Source organism: Meleagris gallopavo, chromosome 13 (genome assembly GCF_905368555.1).
Source record: "Meleagris gallopavo chromosome 13, MGAL_WU_HG_1.1, whole genome shotgun sequence".
Taxonomy (NCBI): Eukaryota; Metazoa; Chordata; class Aves; order Galliformes; family Phasianidae; genus Meleagris; species Meleagris gallopavo.
The window spans coordinates 3,600,614-3,622,578 of NC_139416.1; the positions used below are offsets into that span (position 1 = coordinate 3,600,614).

Genomic DNA, 21,965 nt, shown 5'->3' on the forward strand with positions numbered 1-21,965 from the left:
TTGCACGGGAGCATCACTCCCTGTTCCTCTCACTGGTATTTCTTATTGCCACTGCTCCTTCCAGGTCGCGCAGGATAACAAGTCAGCTAGGAAGGCTCAGAGATGACAGTGAGATAAAATATTTATGTGACCTTATGGGAAGCGATCTATAGGCTCTTATGGCAGCTGTGATTTTGTTTTGTAGTTTACTGCATTAAAAAGACACATCCAACCTGCAATCTAGTCCATTTCAAATGTGGGCTTCCTGATAATTCACAGTCACAAATTATTGTTTCTTTGCACTGTTTCTGTTGCTGTATGTAAGACGGGAGAGAGAGAAGTACTGGGGCCAAAGCAAAGCAGGCTGAGAATGGAGCAAAGCTGCCAACTGCACAGAATAAATATATGGGAGGAAATAAAAGGAAACCTTCCCTCCTGATTCTCTTTTCCTAATGGCTTCTACTTACCATCTGTGCCCACACCTAGAGGTGCTCATCTCATGACAAAGTGTGGGGCAGAGCGTGGCCTTTTGGGAACTCCACAGAGGACAGACAGCCCAAGGGCTGGCTGTGCCCTTAGCTCTGGCCTTTTTGGGCCTTTTGGGTGGGAGAGCATGGGGTGAGGCAGAGGGGAGTGAGGTACACACGTAGTGGCATTTTTCAGACTTTATCATTAGTGACTGAGGGGACGTGAAGTGAGTACTAATTCAAGTGGAGGTGATAAAGGCAATGTGAAGTCCTTCCGTGCAGCGCAGGCTCTGGTTCTATATCTTGATCCAACTAACAAAGCAGTCTCAGTGCCTCCATTCAGCTGTCCATCACGTCATGCCTGTGTCCAAATGTCAGAGCTGGCTGACCAACTTGCCCACACACATTCTTGAGGGAAGTGTGATACACAAAACTCCGCAGGGAATTTGGAGCCAGATGTCCCTCAGTACCACAGCACTGGTCCCACTGCCCACCTTTATGTTCAGGGCATCAAGGACTCCCACATCAGAATGTTTTGAAGCAGTGCAGGGAGAACGTGCAGATCCCATGTAACATGACAATAGGAAAAGTTTTGCCTAGCAGTCATCCCTGTTTTAAAATGCATCAGGACTGCTCCCAGTGGCAATCGACAGAGCTGCTCTGACTAGGTCCACAATATAGATGGGCAAGGAGAGAGGAGTGCAAAAGGCTTAGCTTTCCCGGCAGCTTGGCCAGGGGCTGCCGCAGGGCAGGGCAGCGTGCAATGCCCTGGCACAGAGGTGGCTGCTGGCTGCACTCCTTTTGCAAACCAAGATGTTAGAGCACAACTTCCAGAAGCACCTGTCCTGCCCGGCTCCTGGGAGCGGCACTCGCTGCTAATAGGTTTGGGGACACCAAGTGGCAATGGAAATGTATTGACTTATTATTCATTGATGATCTGTGCAGAGACGAAGCAGGCTTGTCCCAAGCCAGTTCTGGATGTCAGGAAGATCATGTTAGAACATGAATGTAGACATGTTTCTGGGATGGTTCCTACCGTGTTACTTAAAGAGGATTTTCCTGGACTAAGTCTTGTGTAAAAAACAGTGGGAGACTGCAGCTCCTGAGCTGAAGAGCAGCTGGGAGTGATGTAGCATGTGGGCCTTGAGCAGAGGAGGTGAGTGGTGCATCTGCTGTGTGCAGAAGGGCCCTCTGCCTCACAGTGGGAACAGAGGTCTCAATGCAGGAGTTGCAAGGGCAGCAAATGGGGGCTTCCCTCCAGTTTCTCTAGCATTTCTCCATTTGCATTAAGCAGAAGTGACAACGCTGCATGGTGGGACTGGGGTTGGTAGTAGGGACGTTCATCAGCCTGAGGAGCTGGAACAGCAGCTGTGCAGCACAGCGGCCACACAAACACCAGTCTAGCTCCAGTACCCAGGGGCAGGCACTGGGTGGCACCCGGGTTTTGGGCCCTCCCAAAGGCTCGCTAGCCTTTGTGTGCACCTAAAGTTCTTGTTTCCATGCCTCGCCTGGTGGACCGTGTAAAATGTGGTCTTTAAAGTGGAATTGCGTGAAATATGACAGCTTCAGGCAAGAATGAAACACAGTCATTTCCTTCCTGGCACTCAGACTGTGCCAGGTCACGCACCGCTGAACGCACAGCGCGGCCCCACCAGCCCCAGCTCGCACAGCCCAGCAGCAGCTTGCTGAGCTGGAGCAGGGCAGCTCTGATCCTCCTGGCACACTGGGACGGCCTGACATCCCCAGAGAAACCCTCCCTGCCACACCCACCTTCTGCTGGCAGTGCTCGCAGGCTGCAGGATGGATGCTGCTGGAAGTTTGTCTTGGGATCAAGCACCAGGTGTTACAAAGGTCACTAATGTTTTCCAAGTAATGTTCTGTTTGCTTCTCAAAGCCCCTGCCAAGTCTCTCTGAGGTGTGTACCTCAAATGCTCTGGATATCTTGGGCAGCAAAGGACATAGCAGGTTTCTAAACCAATTTGTGCTACTTCAGCAGCATCTCAGCAAATGTTCTTATTACTTGGAGCTGCTCAGGTTGGCTTCCTCACCAGCTGTAGTCTTACACTCGGAATGAAACAATCACATTGTTTATGTTTTAGGAGTTTTGCACGTTTTGGAGTGTTAGATTAACTGAAACATGCCTCAGATGTTCATTTGGTTTCACGGTTTATCCCCACTGGATGTCATTTTTATGACATTGAGCTCATGATGTGCATCGCTCCTGGCTTTTACTTCAAGAGATCAATTCAAGTACTTTAGATGCCCGGAGTGGGAAGCAGGGTTACTTGCAGAGCAGACATATCAGAAGGCCTTGTTCTAATAGCTGGCTGTAACTAGAACAGGTCAGTTAGGAGTGAGGAAGGCAATGATTTGTTCCATCCTAAGGTACATAACTAGGGCCTGTCCATGTTCCAAATTATCCTATGTAGCATTTGGTGAACTGTATATTCACTCTTCTGCATTTCTGGCAGGCTAAGAGCAATGAGTGAAAGTTGTTTAGATACAACAAAGCTACATTTCTATCATCTTCAGCCACTGCCCCAATGTGCCCTCTCCCCAGAGTGCCCATCCCCTGTAACTCTCAGGCCCTGTAACTTTCTGTCCCTGCCCTGACCCTTTTCAGTTAGAACAAGGCAAGTTTCTTCAGCACTACCAATACTGGGTCCTGTAATTCCTTATTAATTAATGGTTCGTTGTGGCTGAAATGAATTAGGGAGGAATTGTACAAGTGATTAAGCAAGCAGATGAGAGGGGATAACCCTTTGCAGGAGGGCGAAGTGGTGAGCAGATGGAGGGCGAGGGAGGCACCTTTGGACTGCAGCAGCTGGAACCAGGCAGGGTTTGTCACGGAATCATAGAGTGTCCTGAGCTGGCAGGGACCCTCAAGGATCATCGAGTCCCACAGTCTTGCTTGTTACTTCATACCAACCAAGGAAAGAGGGGTATGAGTTAGGTGTCATAGCATGTCATTTGTTATCCAGATAGTGAAAGTGAATACTAAGTCTCTGAGGAAAGTCCCTGCCAGTGGACAGGGAGGACTTGGATGTGCTTAGCATGCTGACACAATTTTCTTCAAATAGGAATTCCAGGTTACATTAAGATTCCATCATCTCATATTTGGTTGCAGACTGTTCTAATTAATAAGTCACTACCATATTATCAGAAATATATTCTATCTACTGATTTCCAGGCACTGGTTATCTCTTCCTTCGTGCTTTGTAAGGAGACAAGGGCCACGTTCTACAGCAGCAGTCTTAGAGACCGTATTTGTCCATTTCAGTCAATTTGGTAAAATGTATTTCTGGATCATATGGTCTTTCTTCAGAGTAAGTAGTAGGATCCCAGCCTAGATAATCAAGACCAGAGCCTTAGCTAGTGCAAACAGGAGTACTGAAATCGAGGGATATGCTGCAGATGTTACCAGCTCAACATCAGCTTTCTTCTGTTACAGCTATGATAAAAACACTGGCCTTGTGTTGAAGAGTGACAGTCAGACTTTGCATGCTGTTGTTGGTTTATTCTTTTTGCCTCTTTCTTCTTCTTTCCTTTTTTTCTCTTCTCCTCATCTTTCTCTCTCTCTCCTTTTCGCCTCTTCTCTCTGTTTAGTGACTTGATTTGAGCACAAGATCTGGACAAGTCAGGCATTCCTGATAAACCTGTGTTACCAGCAGAGCATTTAGGCGTAAACTTCAGAAGAAAGGGATTGAAAAGCATATTTCACAATATTTATTTCCTGCAGATCTTATCAATATCGTTCCTAAACTTCCTTGCAAACATTCAGTTATAATTTGGTAAGTACAGAGACAGGAGGGCCAGTTTCAAATGGACGAAAGAGGTAGATGTTGTCATTTAGATTGTCATTTCAGAGTGGAGAATAGAGCGTGTGTGAAAATATGTCTTGTAATTTAATGTGCAATGCTGAAGGCTCCTCTTCCTGGACTGCTCCAAGTACTAGCTGGCAGAGAAGAAGGGAAGTGCCTTCAGCAAACATCATCTGTCTTACGTGATATTTAAAAAGAAATATAATAGGCACCTTTCAGTACATTGTAAGTCTCTCAGGTTAAATTCCTGCTCCATTTCTGTTTAACATCGCAAGCCAATCAAGGAAAAGGAAGGTTTGAATAGTCAAGGTGCCTTTGCCTCGAGCTAGAAGTTTTGTCCTGGGGTGGGAGGCTGCGTGTAGAGCGGGGCTGGAGAGGTCGGTGGGCTGGGGGTTCAGCTCCCAGAGTGGCTGCAGAGGCTTTGCTCTCTGTGTCCACTCACCCATAGCTGCCAAGGGCTGTTCAGCAGGGGATTGCACACCCCACCAGCATGGTTCTGCTTCACATTGGACTTGCTGCAGAGCACGGCCTCTGGACAAGGCGATTTCTGTATGCAGAGGGAAACTGGAATGACAGATAAAGGGGAACCTGCCAATCTAGATGAGAGATGAGATTGAACTGACTCAAAGAAAAAAGGCACTTTTTCAGGCACTGGAATGAATGGTTAAACTTTAAGATTGGACTCTGAAGTTGGCATGAGCTCAGTGAGGAAAATAAGTTTAGTAAGTTAGTTAAGGAGGAATAGATCCGCTGGATGCTCAGAAGAAATAGATCAAGTTTTCTGACACGAGACCTATTTACTATTCAGTTCCCTCTGCACAGAGGTGAGCCTGCCCTTGCTCATGATGGAGCTGCCTGAGCAGTTTAGTTACTCTGCAGGGGCAAAAATGTGAGAGAAAGCAGCAAATGTCAGCTAGGACAAGTCAGTCTTCAGCTGCAGCTCTGAGAGGTGCTTTGGTTACTCTGAAGGAAAAAGACCAGCTCAGAATGGCAGGATGCTGTGTGTGCATTTTGAGCCTGAAATCGGAGTTCTTTGCACTGTCTGTCTGTAGCACAGCTTGGGGGATGCTGCAGCAGATATGAGGTGGCCACTGGACTGAGTGGACTCCCACCTGTTTTAACAGTGTTGCGTGGCCATATTTGCAGAGGCTGTGGGAGGAACTGTACAGTGCCCTAACCCACATTATCCAGCTGAAAGCAACGCAGCTGCAAATGCCCTCTGAGCATTTGGGTTCTCCCTTATGAACCTAACACTGTAAAGTTGATGGTAGAACCTTTGCTGCATAGTCTCTGCTGGGTTTTGTTTGAATTCATGCAGATCTGCCATTCAAGCTTGTGTATGTGCATAGGAGCGTGCGTGTGATTAAGAAGTACTGCTAATTGTATCACACAAATTGTGCCTGTTTCCTACCTGATGCAGTCTGAAAATAAACCAGCTCTGTAATCAGCCATGCAATTCTCTGAAACCCTGTACTTAGTTTGCTACATGTGGGTGCTGGAAGTTACAATATTTCACTAAAGGTAATTTCCCTAATGCACAGTTAGAATCAGCCACTTTTATACTCTGTCTTTGTCTGTGTGAATCCAACTTGGCACAATTAATTGTGAAGTTGTAAGAGCCACAACATAGCTGCCTGTGAGCTACAGATTCTTTTCCCCTAACTCATGAGTGGTGGGATCTGTAACAGTGGGGGCTGTGGGAGGCCTCATGTGCACTGCCACTTGGCAGCTGCCACTCAATGGGAGTTTAAAGGGGATTCATCAGCTTCATCAATACTATCTAATAAGTAAAAATTATAAAATAATAAATCTTTGCTTGTCAAACAACATTCATTGTCAGTGCCGAACTTTCCCTTACTCTTATTGACCTAAGGATGACATCATTACGGAACCTCAGGGATGTCAGAGAGATGCCTCTCTGCTTCAGCTGGTTCTTCGGCTGCAGAACTAGCTGCTTTTCCCTCTGCAAGCACCAAGAGGTGCAGGCATCGTTCTGTTCCCACCTATGCGTCCCCGAGAGATGCTCTGTTTTCAGCTGGGGAGCCCTGCCGCACTGCACACTGAGCTGGAAATAACAGGACATCGGAGCCTCTGGTCCTCATCCCGTTCATTCATCCAGTTTCATAACTGTGTGTCGGCTGGGAGGCTGGGATCACACCTAGCTTGGCAAAATGATCAGCTTCTAAAGGAGAAAAGAAGTTGAAAATGATGCTGCGTCACACACACATAACCTGGAGGTAGTGCTCCTGAGAGGTATTATTGTACAGTAGCATCCTAGCAACCGTGTCAGATAGACAAGAAACCACGAGAACAAAGAGCACGTGTTAGAGCTGCCCTGGAGCATGTCTGAATTAATTATGCCTCTTAATTTTTTGGATAAAAATCAGGTGCTTATTTCATTATTTATAACTCCAAATCAAAACATTACTCTTTTATTTATGATGACGCTGATTCTGCCCAGAGTGTGTTGGTTTTCTGGCTCTCAGATGCAGCGCTGAAAAACTTGACATCTTTCCATGCCTTCAGAGAACCCAGGAGCAAATGGCTTTTCCCCAAACTGAAAGCAGAGTTTCGAAATTGTTTCAAAGTTTGTATTATTGGGCAAAAGAGTATTTAAAACTTCTACCAAATGTGAAATAAATCATGATTATTATGCGGACTGCACGCATAAAGCAGTGCACACTACTCACCAATTAATTTTGCAAACCCGTCGATGAGGCAGACGAGTTAGCTGCTTAGCTAACCAAGTTATGAGTTTGTATCCCACAGCCAAAGGAGACAAGGAGTACAGTCAGACCTCCTGAGGTCGTAAATACGGATTTAAAGACGTGGTTTGCTAAACAAGTGTTGTCTGCAGAATTAAATTTGGTAGAGGAAGGTGGTGTATTCTCCAAGTATTTCAACAGGAGCCTGTGCACATCATTAAGTTAAAAAATAGCTCATTTATTTTCATAGTTCAGCTCCCTTTAGCAAATAAAATGCATTTTGGCAAACAGCGTAGCATAAAACATGTCGTAATCTGCACGTTACATGCAACCAACAAATGTAAGAAGCGGGCAGTCTGGCCCACAGCTCTGTCCCTCAGGCTTTGCTATCAGCAGAACGTCCCGCAATCAAAGCTGTGCTGCTTTACAACTGAAGAAATGTGTGATGGATGAGTCGGGCCCGCGCTGGGGTGATATGCACCAGTCAGAGCTGTGAGGAGTTGGTCCTTTCCACATTCAGCTCAGCGTTCTGCAGCATTTAATCAGAATGTTTGCATTTATTATTATTTCCCCCCTCCCCAGTCCTCGTGACGATTAATCCCCCGCACCAACGAGAGCTGTAGGAACTGCAGCAGTGGTGCAGTAATTGTGTTTATAACTGTAAGCACAATTGATTGCCATTTCACCATATGAGCATGAGCCTACACATATAGAATATATTACATTGAGAAGAAATGTTTTAAGTGAATTCCAGTGTCAGCTAAATTGATAGTTAAAGGTATGAAATGCAGCATTGACAAATGGAAAAGCTTTTTTACGCAACACAGGATTTAAGCAGGGCCTGTCTGCCACAGCAAACTGCTCCGACCGAGATGGAGGAGGATTCCCATTTAGATGCTTATGTGGAAATCAGAAATAACACAATGTTGTAATTAATACAACGAATAATGCCAAGAGTTTTGATCCAAATATTCTAGGATGTAAGTCAGCCTGGGACTACCGTAGAGCAGGATAGGATGCAGGCTGTCCATATCTGCCCTGCGCAGTGCTTCTGCATTTCTCCTGACCCCTCATACTGCTCAGCATCAGACAGAGGTGAGCTGACAGGACCTGGTTCTGACACAGCACCAGTCACCTCCAAAGGCTCTCGCTTACCTCCTCCTAAAGGGAAGGTGTTGCTCCCATGTGATAGCACCCACTTCTTTGCTCCAGGCTCAGAACAGTGAGGCAGAATTTATGTTGAGATAATTAGAAATGTAATTATATTGATGTTCTTCCATTTACCATTATCCAAATGCTCTCTGTCTTTCGGGCCCTCAGTGGCCCCAGTGTGATGGTGAGATGCTACCTCTTTGTATTGTGTAAGCCATGTAGCAAATAATTACAGCTGCTTTTCTTGTTCTGCTGCTAAGGACTAGCTGTAAGAATGCCATGAGAGGAGGATCAGGGCCAGGTTCCAGCTGTTCTCCTTCACATCCCACTAAGATGCATTTCTAAACGGTGGCTGAGCCTCAGTCCTACCACAGCCTCTGCTGAAGGGAGGGCACTGCCTTTACCCTGCAGGCACAGCGCAGTGTGAAGCTTTACAGCCCTGGCATTGTCAAAATCACTGTCATCCCCATGTCACAGTACCTTGAGGAGCACAGATGCTGCAAGTCCCAGGGGACAAGCATCCTGGGCAGCTGGTGCAGTTGGAAGGAGCTATGCAAAGTGCAGAGACTGCATTCCAAAGCTGGGATGCTGCAGCGATTTGCAAAGCATTATCAGCACAGCACTATCCAGCAGTGGGGGGATAGAAGCCAAACAGTCGGAAAACCCAGCTATATCCTCTAATAACAAATACAGAGCTAAAGGAAAAGGGAAGGAGCAATATGGTTAGTATCTGATAAGATGTCTACCCTCTAGCCACTGCTGAAAGACATTCTAGCCCTCACTAGATTTAAGATGGATGAGAAGTTTGCTGTCAAACAGGCAAGGCTTAAAAGAGGAGAGGAACTGAAGGTTTGATCTTTAACACCAGATGGAAAAGAGAAAGATGAAAGAAAAGTTAATCAGAGACTTTTCTTAAGCTCTACTGATTACTGGAAAGCTTTTGACATGGTCTGTAGTATGCAGAAGTGAATGGTGAGCCTTGATATTAACCAGCTCACCTAACAGGTTTTTTTCCCCCCTGAGTTTAACAACTCAGTCAATAGCCTGCTAGTGAGTTATTACATTTTCCATTGCAAAACTGACAAGGCATTTCTTCTTCACAACCCTCCCAAGTGGCACTAGCGAGCATTTCCTTTAAAAGTCAGTCTCATCCCCAGTGAGACCAGCAACAGAAGAAGCTGGAGAGAAGTGGTGATGCTCTTCTCTTGGACTGCCCGAGGAGCAGGTGCTTCAGGCCAGTTATTTCAGGAATGGGTCCCAAGTTGGACTTGAGGATTCCAGTTGCTGTGGCTGAGACAGAATATCCCTGTGAAGATTCAGCAGTATCAGCTCCTTATGAACAACTCCTGCTCCTTTTTCTTCGTGCCAGGTGATACACTGTCTTTGTTTACCAGACTGGAAAGGAGAAGTGTGGGGCTTTGCTGGATCTGGAAGTGCTGAGCGGCCCACAGATATGGGTTTGCCCTTTTCCCTATCCACCTTGAGAAGCTAGGAAGGCTGTTGTCAAGCCTTTCTGGAGGAATTGTCAACAGAGCCTCAGGTTTGGTATGATGGAGTCTCCGGAGCACCTTTGGAGCCAGCTGCCCAAAAGCTGCAGGCAGGGAGCGTTCACACCCACCAGCTCTTTGCAGCCTGTTTGAGATTTCAGCTGTAGCCCCCAGCTCATCTCTCCAGCCATATGGCTTCGAGCGTCGTGGAGCTGCTGCTCATCTTCCCAGCTCCCTGTGCAAGAGGTGATGGGAACTGTATTATCAGCAGTCTGCATACAGGCAACAGATACACAGAAGGCTGGGATGGGCTTCAAGGTCACACTGTCTGTGGCTCACAGTTGAACCCCCTTAAGCACATATATCCGATATCCAACATCTATGAATGTATTTTTCCCTTATGGATTTAGCTGTTCCATTGGTTCCCAACTTTGAAGCAGTTTCCTGCATGAATTTTTAACTTGTCCATTGAAAGCATATGGGCCTTTCCCAGTGAGCAAGTGAATCGACAGGCTTGGAAAGGGATGTGAACCAGAGCTTGAATCTCAGCCAAACAATTTGTTCTGGCTTTAATCAAGATGTCTTCTTTTAACTTCAAATATCATTTTTTAAAATCCCATATCAAAACTTTTAGTGTCACACTATGAAATCAATAAATGCTACCAGTCACTCCACACATAAATACTTCAAAGCAGTCTGAGTGATAACCATTATTTTATTTTTAAAAATATTCATCAAAGCGATGCAGTTAATAAGAAGGCAAAACAAAATTAACAGCAACAAAGAAATGTGTCTGTTACATTTTGAACTTGCAAAATCACACAAATCCTTTACCAGTTTTGCATGCGAAGTTTCTCTTTTCCTATTCCTATGTTGACACCTTATCCTATTTTGTTTTTTCTGGTCCTCAGCATAACCAGGAACTTAGTTTTGCAAATGCTGTTTTTCATGTAGCCATGAGATTCGTCAAATATTTGATGCAATTTTGTGTCTTATGCCACCATTACATCTGTGGGCCGGATTCTCCCATGCACCACGTGAGGAACCTGTCCTGATTCCACAGTTAACTGTGTTGAAGTCTCATCAACTTCTGTGGCTCTGTCTTTAAAACTAGAGAGGTGGTTACAGGCATTCCTGAGTGAGGGTCGTGGAGTTTTGTCTTATTCCATAAATATTTCAGTAGAAAGCCAATGGAAGTGTTCGTATTGAAGCTCCAATGTAAATAAGAGCTTTGACAACTTGTCCATTTATCACAACAACTACTATCCCATTCTATTGGGTACTGCTGTGGTACTTCAGTTGAGGTATTAGAGATACTTGGGCTACTCAGATTTTGACAAACGTTTATTTCTAAACGTTCCTTAACACTATTTCTCAAATCAGTAAAAAGAATTCATTCGATATATATTTTACAGTGGGTGGGTCTGCTTTTTGTTTGAGATTGCTGAGGCTATTATGGTAATTCTAAAGGCAGGCACCTAGCAGGGAGAGGCCATCTGCCTGCAGTGAAACCATCTCCCCTGGCTCCAGATGCCCGCACTGCAGACACCTGCTGTAGTCCCTGTGGGCTCTTCCCATAGTAAGCAGAGCACTTCTAGTGTGCCAGCCCTGGTTGAGGCATTGGCTTTAGGGTGGGCTGGTTCATGCTGCTGTGCGCCTTTCCTTGCTGCTGGCTGTCGCAGTGCTTAGGGCTGTTGTTCATTGCCCTGCCTTGGGTGTTTCTGCTATCAGAGGAGCACTGCAGTAATTCCCTACCCTCCAGCTTCTGCCCATTATGGGATCTCAACGGCCCATGGTCAGAGCCATGTGCCCTGGGGCTCTCAGCTGCCACTGGAGACATCTCTGAGGTGACTGCATCCTTTCCAGAGGCCAGCTCAGTGCTCCCTGGCTCAGGCAGCCTGCGTGCAGGTCCCAGGAGACCACAGGGTGTTCACAGAGCCTGGGAGCTGGGCTGAGCAGGACCTGGGGATGTGTTCTCCCGGAAGAAAGTTCAGAGAAAACAGTGGCAGTAGCTCTTATCTTTGGAATTGAAAAGTTTGCCATCAGATCTGGGCAGCTGGAGAGCTTAAGCAAAGGATATCCAACAGCTCGATTCCAAGTTCAAGGTCAGACTTTTGCTGCACAGTATGTTAAGAAAAAAAGAAATTTGGTGAGAACTGTGCTACTAAGATCTGCCAGGGAGGTGAGATGATTTAGCTGACCTTCTCCTGATGGCTCCCAGCAGGAGGGCAGTGCCAGCACATGAACATTTCTCCATCTAGCTCTCAGCCCTGCACTCCTAGCAGCAGGGCTTTGGTGGCAGGGAATGAGCTCTCTCTGGCTGGGCCATCAGGGACAGAACTCCTTTCCCCCGCTGCGTGCCGAAGTGCCGGCAGTGAGTGGGAGCTGCTGCAGATGCGTGCAGCAGTGCAAGCTGCTGGTGGGTTGTGGCACCGAGGGCCTGGCCAGAGCCCCCTGTAAGCACTGCACCTCCATCTCAGCACACTGCACCTCCTCGGTTTGATCCCCTTTGCTACCCGCCCGCTCAGGCACTCCTACCGGGCGGAAGCGTCTCAGCAGAACAAAGTCGCTGCTCGCCAGCTAACACGGTTTCATGGGCTCTTTGTTGTTTTCCTCTTCATACCTGCTAATGTGATACACGAGGGCTATTCTGCGCCATGTGCGCAGCAAGGCGCAGGCTGGCAGGCAGCCCGGGCAGCCCCGCCACGTGTCCCAGCTCTCGCACGGTGCTCCGCTTCCCCAGCTTTGCTGCTGCGCGTTTCTCCCCAGCAACTCGCAAACAGCAGAGACCTTGTGGTCAGAGCTTCCTGGTGGTTTGGCATCGAGGTGTAAACAGATCGAGTTCATTCAGGAGAGTTTCTTGCAGAGATGGACTGAGTGTGCAGTCCGGTCTTTTCCCCCTGTTAATTTCCAGGAGGGATGTGCCAGGCTCCTCCCTGCACAGGTGAAGTCAGCAAGTGGGCAGGGACATTGCAGAGACCTTCAGGGGAAGGGGAGCAAAGTTTCTTTTCTTTTCTTTATTTATTTTTTTCTTTCTTTCTTTCTTTCTTTTTTAAATTCTGAGCACCATTACCCCTCACCTCTGAACCAAGAAAGACTTTATGTGGTGTCATAATTTAGCAAATTACTTCCTCAAAGGAAGGTCAAACATTTTACCATTCGATCAATAGGAAGCGACTTACAAATCATGTGTATTGATCATTGTAATCATTCAGAGGAATGTAGGGCAGACACTAAAATCACATGCACTTAGTCTTAATTGCCCACATTAAAGCAATTATGCCCCAAAACTGTCATTGTCTAATGCTACGCACACTACCCAGCATGGCAACTTTTAGCCATACATATTTAATCATAAATCAGCCTCTCAGGTCTGTTGCACTAACGACCTACAATATTGCCGTAATTATGCAAATATAACTATGTCTTTTTTCACTGATGTGTAAGATCATGTTGCTTTTGGGAGCCAAGTGGAGGAAAATAAGCCCCTGTATTAATGCAGCTGGTACTTAATACTTGTATTTTACAGCTGTGCTATGCACTCATGACACAAGTACTCAAAGTGACCTGAAATTGCTAATGAACAGAGAGCCTTTGTAAAAGCAGTCACAGGTCAAGGACTTGCAGATAAAACTTGCTGAGCAGTGCCTTGGTGGTAGGCTGGTGTCAGGAGGGGGCTGTTTGCTTGGGGATGTTTATAAACATTGTTTTCCAGGGGATCATTTTGCCCAGAAGGGTCTCGGACAAATACCCATTCACTAACATTCAAATAAATATTTTCTCATCTTCTGAACGTGAGATGGGTGCTGCATTCCTGTAGTCAGAGAAGGCAGCATGTAGGCTCAGGGCAGTTTTGTGATTTGTTCGCACATCCTCTGCAACAGAAAGATTGGTCAGGAGTTTCCTCCTCTGACAGTTTCTTAAAAGATCTGGAAAATTAACCATTCTGATTCATTATATACCTTACGTTTTGCAAGCAAGAGCATTTGAAATGACAGTGTTACCTAGCATGGGACAGCCAGATTTGCTTTTTACAGAGAATACGTGTTCTTGAAGTAGATGAGAGATTTTCTCCTAGTTCTGGGACTGAATGGGAGAAGCTGCCTCCTTGGCAGCAGGTCCAGCTGAGACACACGCACCTTCACTAGGAGATGTGAAGCTGCAGCCCCCAGGCCCAGCCCTTGTGTCGGAGCAGCAAGGGAAGGGTCCTTGGAAGCTGAGAGCTAAATTGGTTCCGTCCCGGGAAGATCTCTGGCTCCAAATCTCAGGCAGATGCATTTTAACAAGATTTTGAGAATGTCTGCAATGTTTTTGATCTTCTGGGGGTCTTACCCTGCTCAAAGCAGCAATGTGCAGTGCATAAGGCATCGTGTCGTGCGTAAGGTGGGCACTGCGTCACACGTGATTTAGAACGGGCTTTTAAAGGGGAAAGGAAGTTGTTTCTCTCCAAGCCCCAGCCCCAGAATAGCGACTCAAGCATTAACCACTGCTCACAGGAGGACCCAAGCTGTTCCAGCAGAGGAGAAAGGACATTCGCAGGCTCAGGACAGCCGCGCCGTGCCCGACGTGAGCTGGGCTGGGCACGATGGCTCAGAGCCGCAGCACTGCCTGCACTCCTGCTCCGCCTCGGGAGCAGCGAAGTTGTTGGCTGGCTCCTTTCTGAAAGTTAAAATTGGTTTGTCATTTTCTTTTCTCTTCTCGCACCTTATCTAGTTTCTGCATTCTTCCCACTTCAGTAGTCAAAGTGATTGAAAGCCGAAAACTGAGCGGATCTGTCCCTGCAGCGACTTCCCTCGCGTTTCTCATTTTCCGTCGTATCAAACAGGCTCTTTGTCTCTGAGCTCCCCTGATGTTGCCTCTGTTACACGGAGATATTCTTCAGGTCACGGGGGTTAAAAGGGGGCTAAAAAGGAGATCATATTGGACTTGCTTTACACAGCCACGTAGCATTAGCCCCAACGCCCAATAGAGGAAAGATATACTACTCCTATTTGATGAGCAGCAGGCCAATAAATTCATTAATCATCATTTTATGCCTCATCAAACACTTCCCAAGTTCCTCCATGGGAGTTATACAAATTAGCCACTGAAAAGGCAGTAATTTTAGTTTAGCTAGGTAAGTGCTTTTTGATTGCCTTCCTGAACAATGCTTCCCTTGACAAGCTAATAAATCAGCCCTTTCTGAATCAGAAGTGCAGCAAGTGCGAACAATAACTCCACATAGTTTCTCCACTGATTTCAGCTGGAAGGCCTAAGAGGATGATCTGGGATCAAAGTCTCTCACTTTATTGCGGAGCAAAAGCTTTCTTTATGAAGAAGAGCTGCAGAGAAATGAGGGAAGGGGGGATTTTTTAATCAATTAATGAGCAGAAAAAAGTCTCAAAACAAAAAGGTGGCCTGAGGCCGCAGTGCAGGGCTGCAGGTGATGCCGTGGGCAGGCAGTGAGGGGACAGGGCCAGGCTGTGCTCCGTGCAGTGCAGCCCACCGGGCCCAGAGGGCTGCAGGTGCTCGTGGTGTGGGGTGGGCTGGCGCTGCGGTGGAAGACCTGCAGGCTGAGCCGCCTTCTCTCTCCCTCTCTTTTTTTTTTTCAAATTGCAGCCTTTGACAGTATCAATTTTTTTTAACTTGGCCGTAAATCATTTCACTAATCAGCTGTCACCGGCCGACACGCACGCGTTGGCATTCAGCCGGAGAATTTGTTTTGGAAGGACTTTAGCGACAAACCCGATGTTGGTATCAATACCGTCTGCCGTGCTCCCACACGAGGGGGTCGGAGGGGGGGGGAGGGGAGCGGGGCTCCGCAGGGTGAGGCCGGGCCCGAGGGCCCCCCGCGGCCGGAGAAAGCCGTTTCGACGCGGGGCGGCCGCTCCTCTTCATTAACTTTCCCTCTGCACGGCACCGCGTGCCTCTGAAAATAACTTGGCAAACCGGGAGCCGTTTATCTCTTTTATCTTGGGACCCGATCCAATTAAATAAGTGCACATTTACATTTGCATCCATCAGGCGCGAGCGAGGAGAGGGCCGTGGTTTGCTCTAAGCAAATAGAAGCCGATGGCGGCGGCAAGGAGAGGTGCGGAGCCGGACCCCCGCAGGGGCGAGACGCGGCGCCTGGCCGGGGCAGCGCAGCGCCGGGCTACGAGCTGCGGGCCCGCACCGCCGACGGCCGCCCGGTAACGCGGCGCGGAGCCCGTCGGTCTGGTGCCCGGACCCGCCGGTTGTAGGGCTCCGGACAGCTCCGGCCGCGGGCACCGCGGGGTTCTGCTCCTTCCGGCGGCGAAAGGGAGCCGCTCCCGCGGCCGCGCCGTCGGACAGGGCCGGGCCGGACCGGCGCTCACGCACCGCCGCGGTGCGGTGGAGGAATGCGGGCGGCGCGGGGCCGAGGCGCCATCTGTCCCCGCGGGCCGGGAGCGCTGATTTATGCGGAGCGCCTCGGAGGAGCTCGCCGCAGACTTTGTCTTTCTCTGTCAGAGCCGAGTAAAAAGAAGCAGCTGGCCTGAATTTTTAGCACCCATAATTAATTAAGAGCTTCGTTCCTGGGATTTGATGATTCAATAAAGCGAGACCCTTATTCCCCTACGTGCTTGCAGTGAATGTCTCCTCCGCTCCGATCCTCGGGCCCCGAGATGGGGCAGATTAACGCTCTTTTTCTGTGGAAGAGAGGGGAAAAAATGCCTTAAGATTGCATCTGAGGCGCACACAAAAGGTAAATTCAGAACTGCCACTTGTTCTCCGCCAAAGCTCCTTCTTCGGGGCCATTGATGTATTTGTGGCAGATCTTAAAGGAACCGGCGGGGGGACGGGGACGGGGAATTATTACCGTAGCGCTCGGTTGGAAGGCAGCAGGTTCTGGGGCACTCGTTCCCGGCCGGCCGCGGTGCCCCCGATACTAACCGTGCGGGGACGGCGGAGCTCCCGAGGCTCGGGCCCCGCAGTGGGCTCTGCCCGCGGCCAAACCCGGGCTCGGGCAGCTCCGCACCGCACTCCATCTCTCCTTCCCTCGGCCGCCCCCCGCGACACCGCTGTCCCTGCTCTCGTGCCGCAGCTCCGGGCGGGCCTGGGCACTTCGCGGCCTCCGGCCTGAGGGGAGGCCGTGGAGCAGATAAACGGGAAAGGCCGCAACCGGGGAGACGGGGGCTACGAACACGGCCTGAGGTGCGGGCGTCTGAACTCGGATTTGTTTTGGTTTTAAGCGTGAAAGAGGAAGCAGCGGGGCTGCGCCGGGTTCCCCGCCTCGTCGCCATGCGCCATTGAGAAATTGCCCGGGGACAAGGGGGGGCCCGCTGCTCCCGGCCGACCCCGGTCCCTCAGCCCGGGGCACCTGCGGGGCTCCTCCGGGGCAGCCCCTACTCCAGTGCCTGAGGCTCCCGGAGCGGCCGCAGGCGGGACCTCCTCGTTCCCTGAGGGGCCCCGACCGGGCAGAGCGGCTCTGCGGCCCCACGCAGGAGATGCCGGGAGCCCGACGGGAGCGGACGGACCTCGGGGGCTGCGCCGCCGCCACCTGCGGCCCGGGCCGGGCACCTGCTGCTGCTGTTACTGCTGCTGTTACTGCTGCTGTTACTGCTGCTGTTACTGCTGCTAATGCTGCCGGCTCGGCCCCGCTCGCGGCCCGGCGGACGCTGCTCCCGGGAACCCGCACTGGCTCCCGTTAGTTGTATTTTAAGTGTCCTCAAAATGTTTTGTTTTGTTTTCAAACAACAAATTGACATAGTACAGCAGAAAGAGCGGGCTGCCCCCCTGCCTCCCCTTGCTGTTAGAAAGGAGAAAGCAGGAACGGCAGCGCCGGGTCCCCCCCCGCTGCAGAGGGACGGGGAAGAGGCAAAACTGGGAGGGAACAGCGGTGGGGCCGCAGGAATGGTTATGGTTTAAATGGGCGACGGGCCGCGACCTGAGGGGAACGGGAAATTCCCGGCGGAATTTATATATCAAACGAAAATCGTACTGATACCACGGACAGACCCGCCGAAAGCAGTCCCGGTGAAAGGGAACGGGGCTACCGAACGAGCGGAGCTCCGGAGCTGCCGTGCGGAACGGCTTTCTCAGAGACAGGGAGGTGAGCTGGGAAAAGGTAGAGCGGCATTAAACCAAATCCGTCCCCGCTCGCTGAAAAACGAAACCCCGTTCGGCCGGACCCGTTGGGAACCTGTTGGTTCCACACTGCCGGCCCCGGCCATGGGAAGTTCCCCCCCCGGGCCGCCCCGCACAGCCCCATCCCCGCGGCCGCTGCGCTCCTCCTGCGCGGAACGCGGCCGGCGCTCCGCACTGTGAGTGCGGGACCCGAGCGCGGGTCAGAGCGGGCGATAAAAATTCTTGTATAATTTATAAAGAGACAAAAGAACGTATTGTTGTCCCTGGAAAATTTGAGTCTTTGCATATTCAGGTCGGAACAATTTTGATTTCAAACGAGACCGCACGCACCGTTCGGGTACCCAGGTGTTCAGACGTGAGACACGAAGGACCTTTTAAAGCCCCGTAACACGCACGCACGCGTGAATAAACCTGTTCCGGCCACCGAACGGCTCCGACAAAGTTGAAGGGCTCACGGAATAATTATCCGGATCAGAAAAAAAAAAGAAAAAAAAGAAAAAAAAAAAAAAAGAAACGAACCCGAACCAAACCCCACGCGAACAGAACGGAGCGGGCTGCCCGCCGCTGGGAACGTTCCCTCCGTGCCCGCCTCCGCCCGACACCCCCGCTCCGGCCGGCCGGCGCAGAGCAGAGCCCTTCCCGGCCCCCGGCCGCCCCCCTCCCGACGCCGCGTTCTGCCGGACCGGGTCGCTCGGCTCCCGCGGACACCGGGTGCCCCCCCCCGCCTCGGCCCCCGGGGCACCGTGGGGCTCGGAGCGCTCCGGGACGGCGGGCGGCGCGCGGAGCTCCCGCGGCGGCGGGCGGGCGCCAAAGCCGGGCCGAGTGTGACCCCTACCTGCCGCCGCCCGCAAGCACCGCGGGCCCGGGAGGGGGCCCCGAGCGCTGCCCCCGCGGCCGCGGCCCCGGGCACCGCCAGCGAGGGGAAATCTGGCAGAAAATCGAACTCATTAGCGAAGTTGAGCAGCGGATCGCTTCGCGTGAAACGCGGCACTGATTGCGGGTAATGAGGTTACGTGCGGGATCGGCCCCGCGCCCGCTGCGGGAAGAGAGCGAGGCTCTGCGGCTGCCGGAGCGGGGCTGCGTTGTGCCGCCCCCCCACTTCCCAACGAGCGCTGGATCCCAGAAGTGGGACCCGTTCCTCTTTGCCCCCTTTTTTTTTTTTTCCCTCGTTATAGTTTAGCGCACGCCCAAGGGGGGGAAAAAAAAACACTAGCCATAAAAAAATAAATTAAACTTGTATATATATATTTTTAAAACTATGAAACAATTCGGAAAAAGACACAGAAATGTATATATTTATATTACGAAAACAACATTAATGCCTGTACAGGTGTCTCGATTTCATAATTTACTTCAAAGATACCGTATTATCAATTTAAATACAAAAGCTACATTAAATATACAGAGGGGTCCGTACAAACGTCCGTGGGGGCCGCGGGGAGCGCTGCGGGCGCGGGGGGGAACCGCTGGCGCCGTTTGTTTCGTTTTTGCCTTTCTTTTGGTAGTGGAAAAATAACTGCCGCGGCATTTCTTATTTCTTTCAATAAATTAAAAAAAAAAAAAAAAAAAGAAAGAAAGAAAAAAGAAAAAGAACCGAAGCACAGTCCCAGCGGGGGAAGGAGGGAAGCCGACATTAAATGCTGGACATACCTTTCTTCAGTTCGTAAGGCGAGTCCTTGCCGAGCTCCGCCTGGGGCTGGCTCCTGGCCGCCTTGGGCTCCTTCCCCAGCCCCTCGGCCCGGCTCAGCACAGTCTGGTTTAATCCATTGAAGGCGGCGCCGGGCGCTGCGGGCCCGCCGGCGGGGTGCCCGTGCAGGGCCCCGAAGGAGCCGTAGTTCGTGTAGCCGGGGTAGAAGGGCGCCGTGTAGTAGAGCGGCCGCGGCAGGACCGCCCCGTTGGGGAAGGGGCACTGCGCGGGCGGCGAGCGGGGCCGCGGCGGAGAGGGGCGCGGGGGGCCGCCGCCTCCCAGCACGGCGGAGCCGGGGGCCGCCGTTTCGCCGCCCGCCTCCCTCGCCCTGTCCGCCGAGGTGGCGATCTCGGCCAGCGACCAGAGCTTGGGCTTGGCGAGGGCCGCCTGCTGCGGCGAGTGGATGACGGAGGCGGCGGCGGGCGGCAGCGGGTGCGGCTCGGCGACGTGCGGCGGCCCCGCGGCGGCGGAGGGCGGCCGGAACGGCGGGGGCTCCTCGGGGCCCGGACCGCGGCCCCCCGGGCACGGCCCCAGCGGGGAAGCCCCGGGTGCTTTGGGCGGCGCGGGCGGCCCGTCGAGCCGCTCCTCCGGCGGCTCCTTGCAATCCGAGTTGCTGAGGCCGGCCTCGGCCTCCCGCGGGCTGGGGGGCTCCTGCAGGCGCTCGCAGGCCGGCGCGGCCCTGGGTTCCGCCGTTCCTGCGGGGGAAAGGACGGGGGTGGGGAGGCGGCTCGGCGGGCGACCCGAGGGCCCCGCAGCCGCCCCCAAAGCCCGCGCGGCGCCGCCCGCTCCCCCCACCTGGGCGCACCGGGCAGCCCCGAGGGCGCGTACCCCCCCCCGACCCCGGTCCGCCGCCTACCTGCGTCCGGAGAGCCGGGGTCCCCCTTCTCCTCCGGCTTCTGCGGCTCGTCCTCGTCGTTCTTTTCCAGGTCGATGTTCTCCTCCTCCTCCTCGTCCTCGCTGCGGTTCCGCGGGGTCCAGGTCATCTTGTTCTCCTTCTTGAGCCGCCGCCGCGCGTTGGCGAACCAGGTGGAGACCTGGGTGAGGGTCATCTTGGTGATGATGGCCAGCATGATCTTCTCGCCCTTGGTGGGGTACGGGTTCTTGCGGTGCTCGTTGAGCCAGGCCTTGAGCGTGGCCGTGGCGTCCCGCGTCGCGTTCTTGCGGTACGCGGGATCCCCGTAGGGGTAGGAGCCGAGCGGCGCCGCGTACGGGTGGTAGCCCAGTGAGCCCGCCATGGCCGGGGGGTGCTCGTAGGGAGAGCCCTGCGGAGAGAGCGCGGAGCAGCCGTGAGCGCAGGGCGAGGCGGCGGCGGGCGGCAATGACACGGCAAGGGCAGCCGGGCCTGCCCGCGCCCCGCAGCGCCCCGCAGCGCCGCTCCGGCCCGGGGGGGGGGAGCCGAGAACTGCCGGAAGGCTCAGGCCCCGAGGGAACCCCGCTCCTCTGCCCCGCGGCCGGGAGCGCGGCGCTGCCTTCCCGCCGCTTTCCTTCCCCGCTGCGTTCTCAGTGCCTCCCCGCTGCCCCCGGTTTCCCCGGGGCTGCCGCCGCGGCGGACAACCTGCCGGGTTGGGAATAAAGGGAAAAGGAAAGAGCAAAAGGGAGGGGGAAAGAAAAGAGGCCGGGAAAATAAAAACGAAAAAATAAACGAGAAAAACGGGAATAACTCAAGGGAACTCCGCCTGGAGCGCGAATGGAGCGGAGGAGCCGAGCACGACCCCCGGCTTTATTTCGGGTGCGGCGGCGGAGCGCCCCGGGGCCCATCGCAGCGCAATTAGCGGGGAAAGTTGCCGGGCTCACCGGCCGCACTTCTCCCACCTCCGGCCGCTGTCGGTTCGTTCCCCTTTACACCGCAAGAAGAAAACGGTTGCGGATTTCAGACCCGCAGCCTGTTCTTCTATATAATCAAAAATAGATAATTTTTTCTCTCGTTGGGGAAACGGGAGCGGTCCCTCCGGCGCTGCCGCTGCCCCGTGCGATGCCGCCCGGCCCGGCCCGGCCCCGGCCGCTCTCCCCGGGCCGTGTCCGCAGCGCTGCGCGGTGCGGGAGGAGCGCGCCGGGGCCGGGGGCCGCGCCGCCTTTTGTCCCCGCGAGCCCCGAAATCGAACGGGAACAAAAAGCGGGGCCGTGGGAGGGGGTGCCGTGCCCGGCGCGGTGCCGCTGCCCGGGGCTGCTCTTACCACGTAGGAAGTGAAGGCGGCGGCGGCGGCGGCGGCCGGGTCCGTGCCGTACTGGAGGTGCGAGTTGTAACCCGGGGACGGGGCGGTGAAGGCGGTAGATCCGGCATAAGGGGAAAAAGCGGAGCCTGAAGAAGATCTCCCAAGTTCATCGGTCCTGGGTCCGGAAATCACGCTGGTGCTGTACGCCGGGCACGAGTAGAGAGCCAAGGAGGCAGACGGCTGATACAAGTAGCCCTGAGGATACGACATGGCCCCGCGCACACATACACCCGCGGGCCCGGGGGAGCCGCCGCGCTGGGTTGGGGCCGGGGCTGGGGCCGGGGCTGGCCGCCCTCGCCAGCCGGGCAGCGGCACCGCTCCGCGCCCCGCGCCGGGCACCGCTTCCCGCTCGCTCTGCCCCCGCTCTGT

At 52.5% G+C, this 21,965-nt stretch overlaps 1 protein-coding gene across 2 annotated transcripts; it reads right to left on the bottom strand.

Annotated features, from left to right (window-relative positions):
• Nucleotides 1–10,306: 10,306 nt before the first annotated feature.
• IRX5 (iroquois homeobox 5) lies at nt 10,307–21,806 on the bottom strand. 2 transcript variants are annotated; one of them, XM_085234681.1, is made up of 4 exons: nt 21,558–21,806; nt 20,240–20,645; nt 19,347–20,078; nt 10,307–16,258 (listed from the first exon to the last, which is right to left on the bottom strand). In XM_085234681.1, exons 1-4 carry the CDS (start codon nt 21,804–21,806, stop codon nt 16,245–16,247), a joined length of 1,401 nt encoding a protein of 466 aa, XP_085090807.1. In that variant the 3' UTR covers nt 10,307–16,244. The 2 variants fall into 2 exon arrangements, with proteins under 2 accessions (XP_085090807.1, XP_085090805.1); XM_085234679.1 differs by lacking the exon at nt 10,307–16,258 and having other exon boundaries at nt 18,921–20,078.
• Between the last annotated feature and the right edge of the window lie 159 nt (nt 21,807–21,965).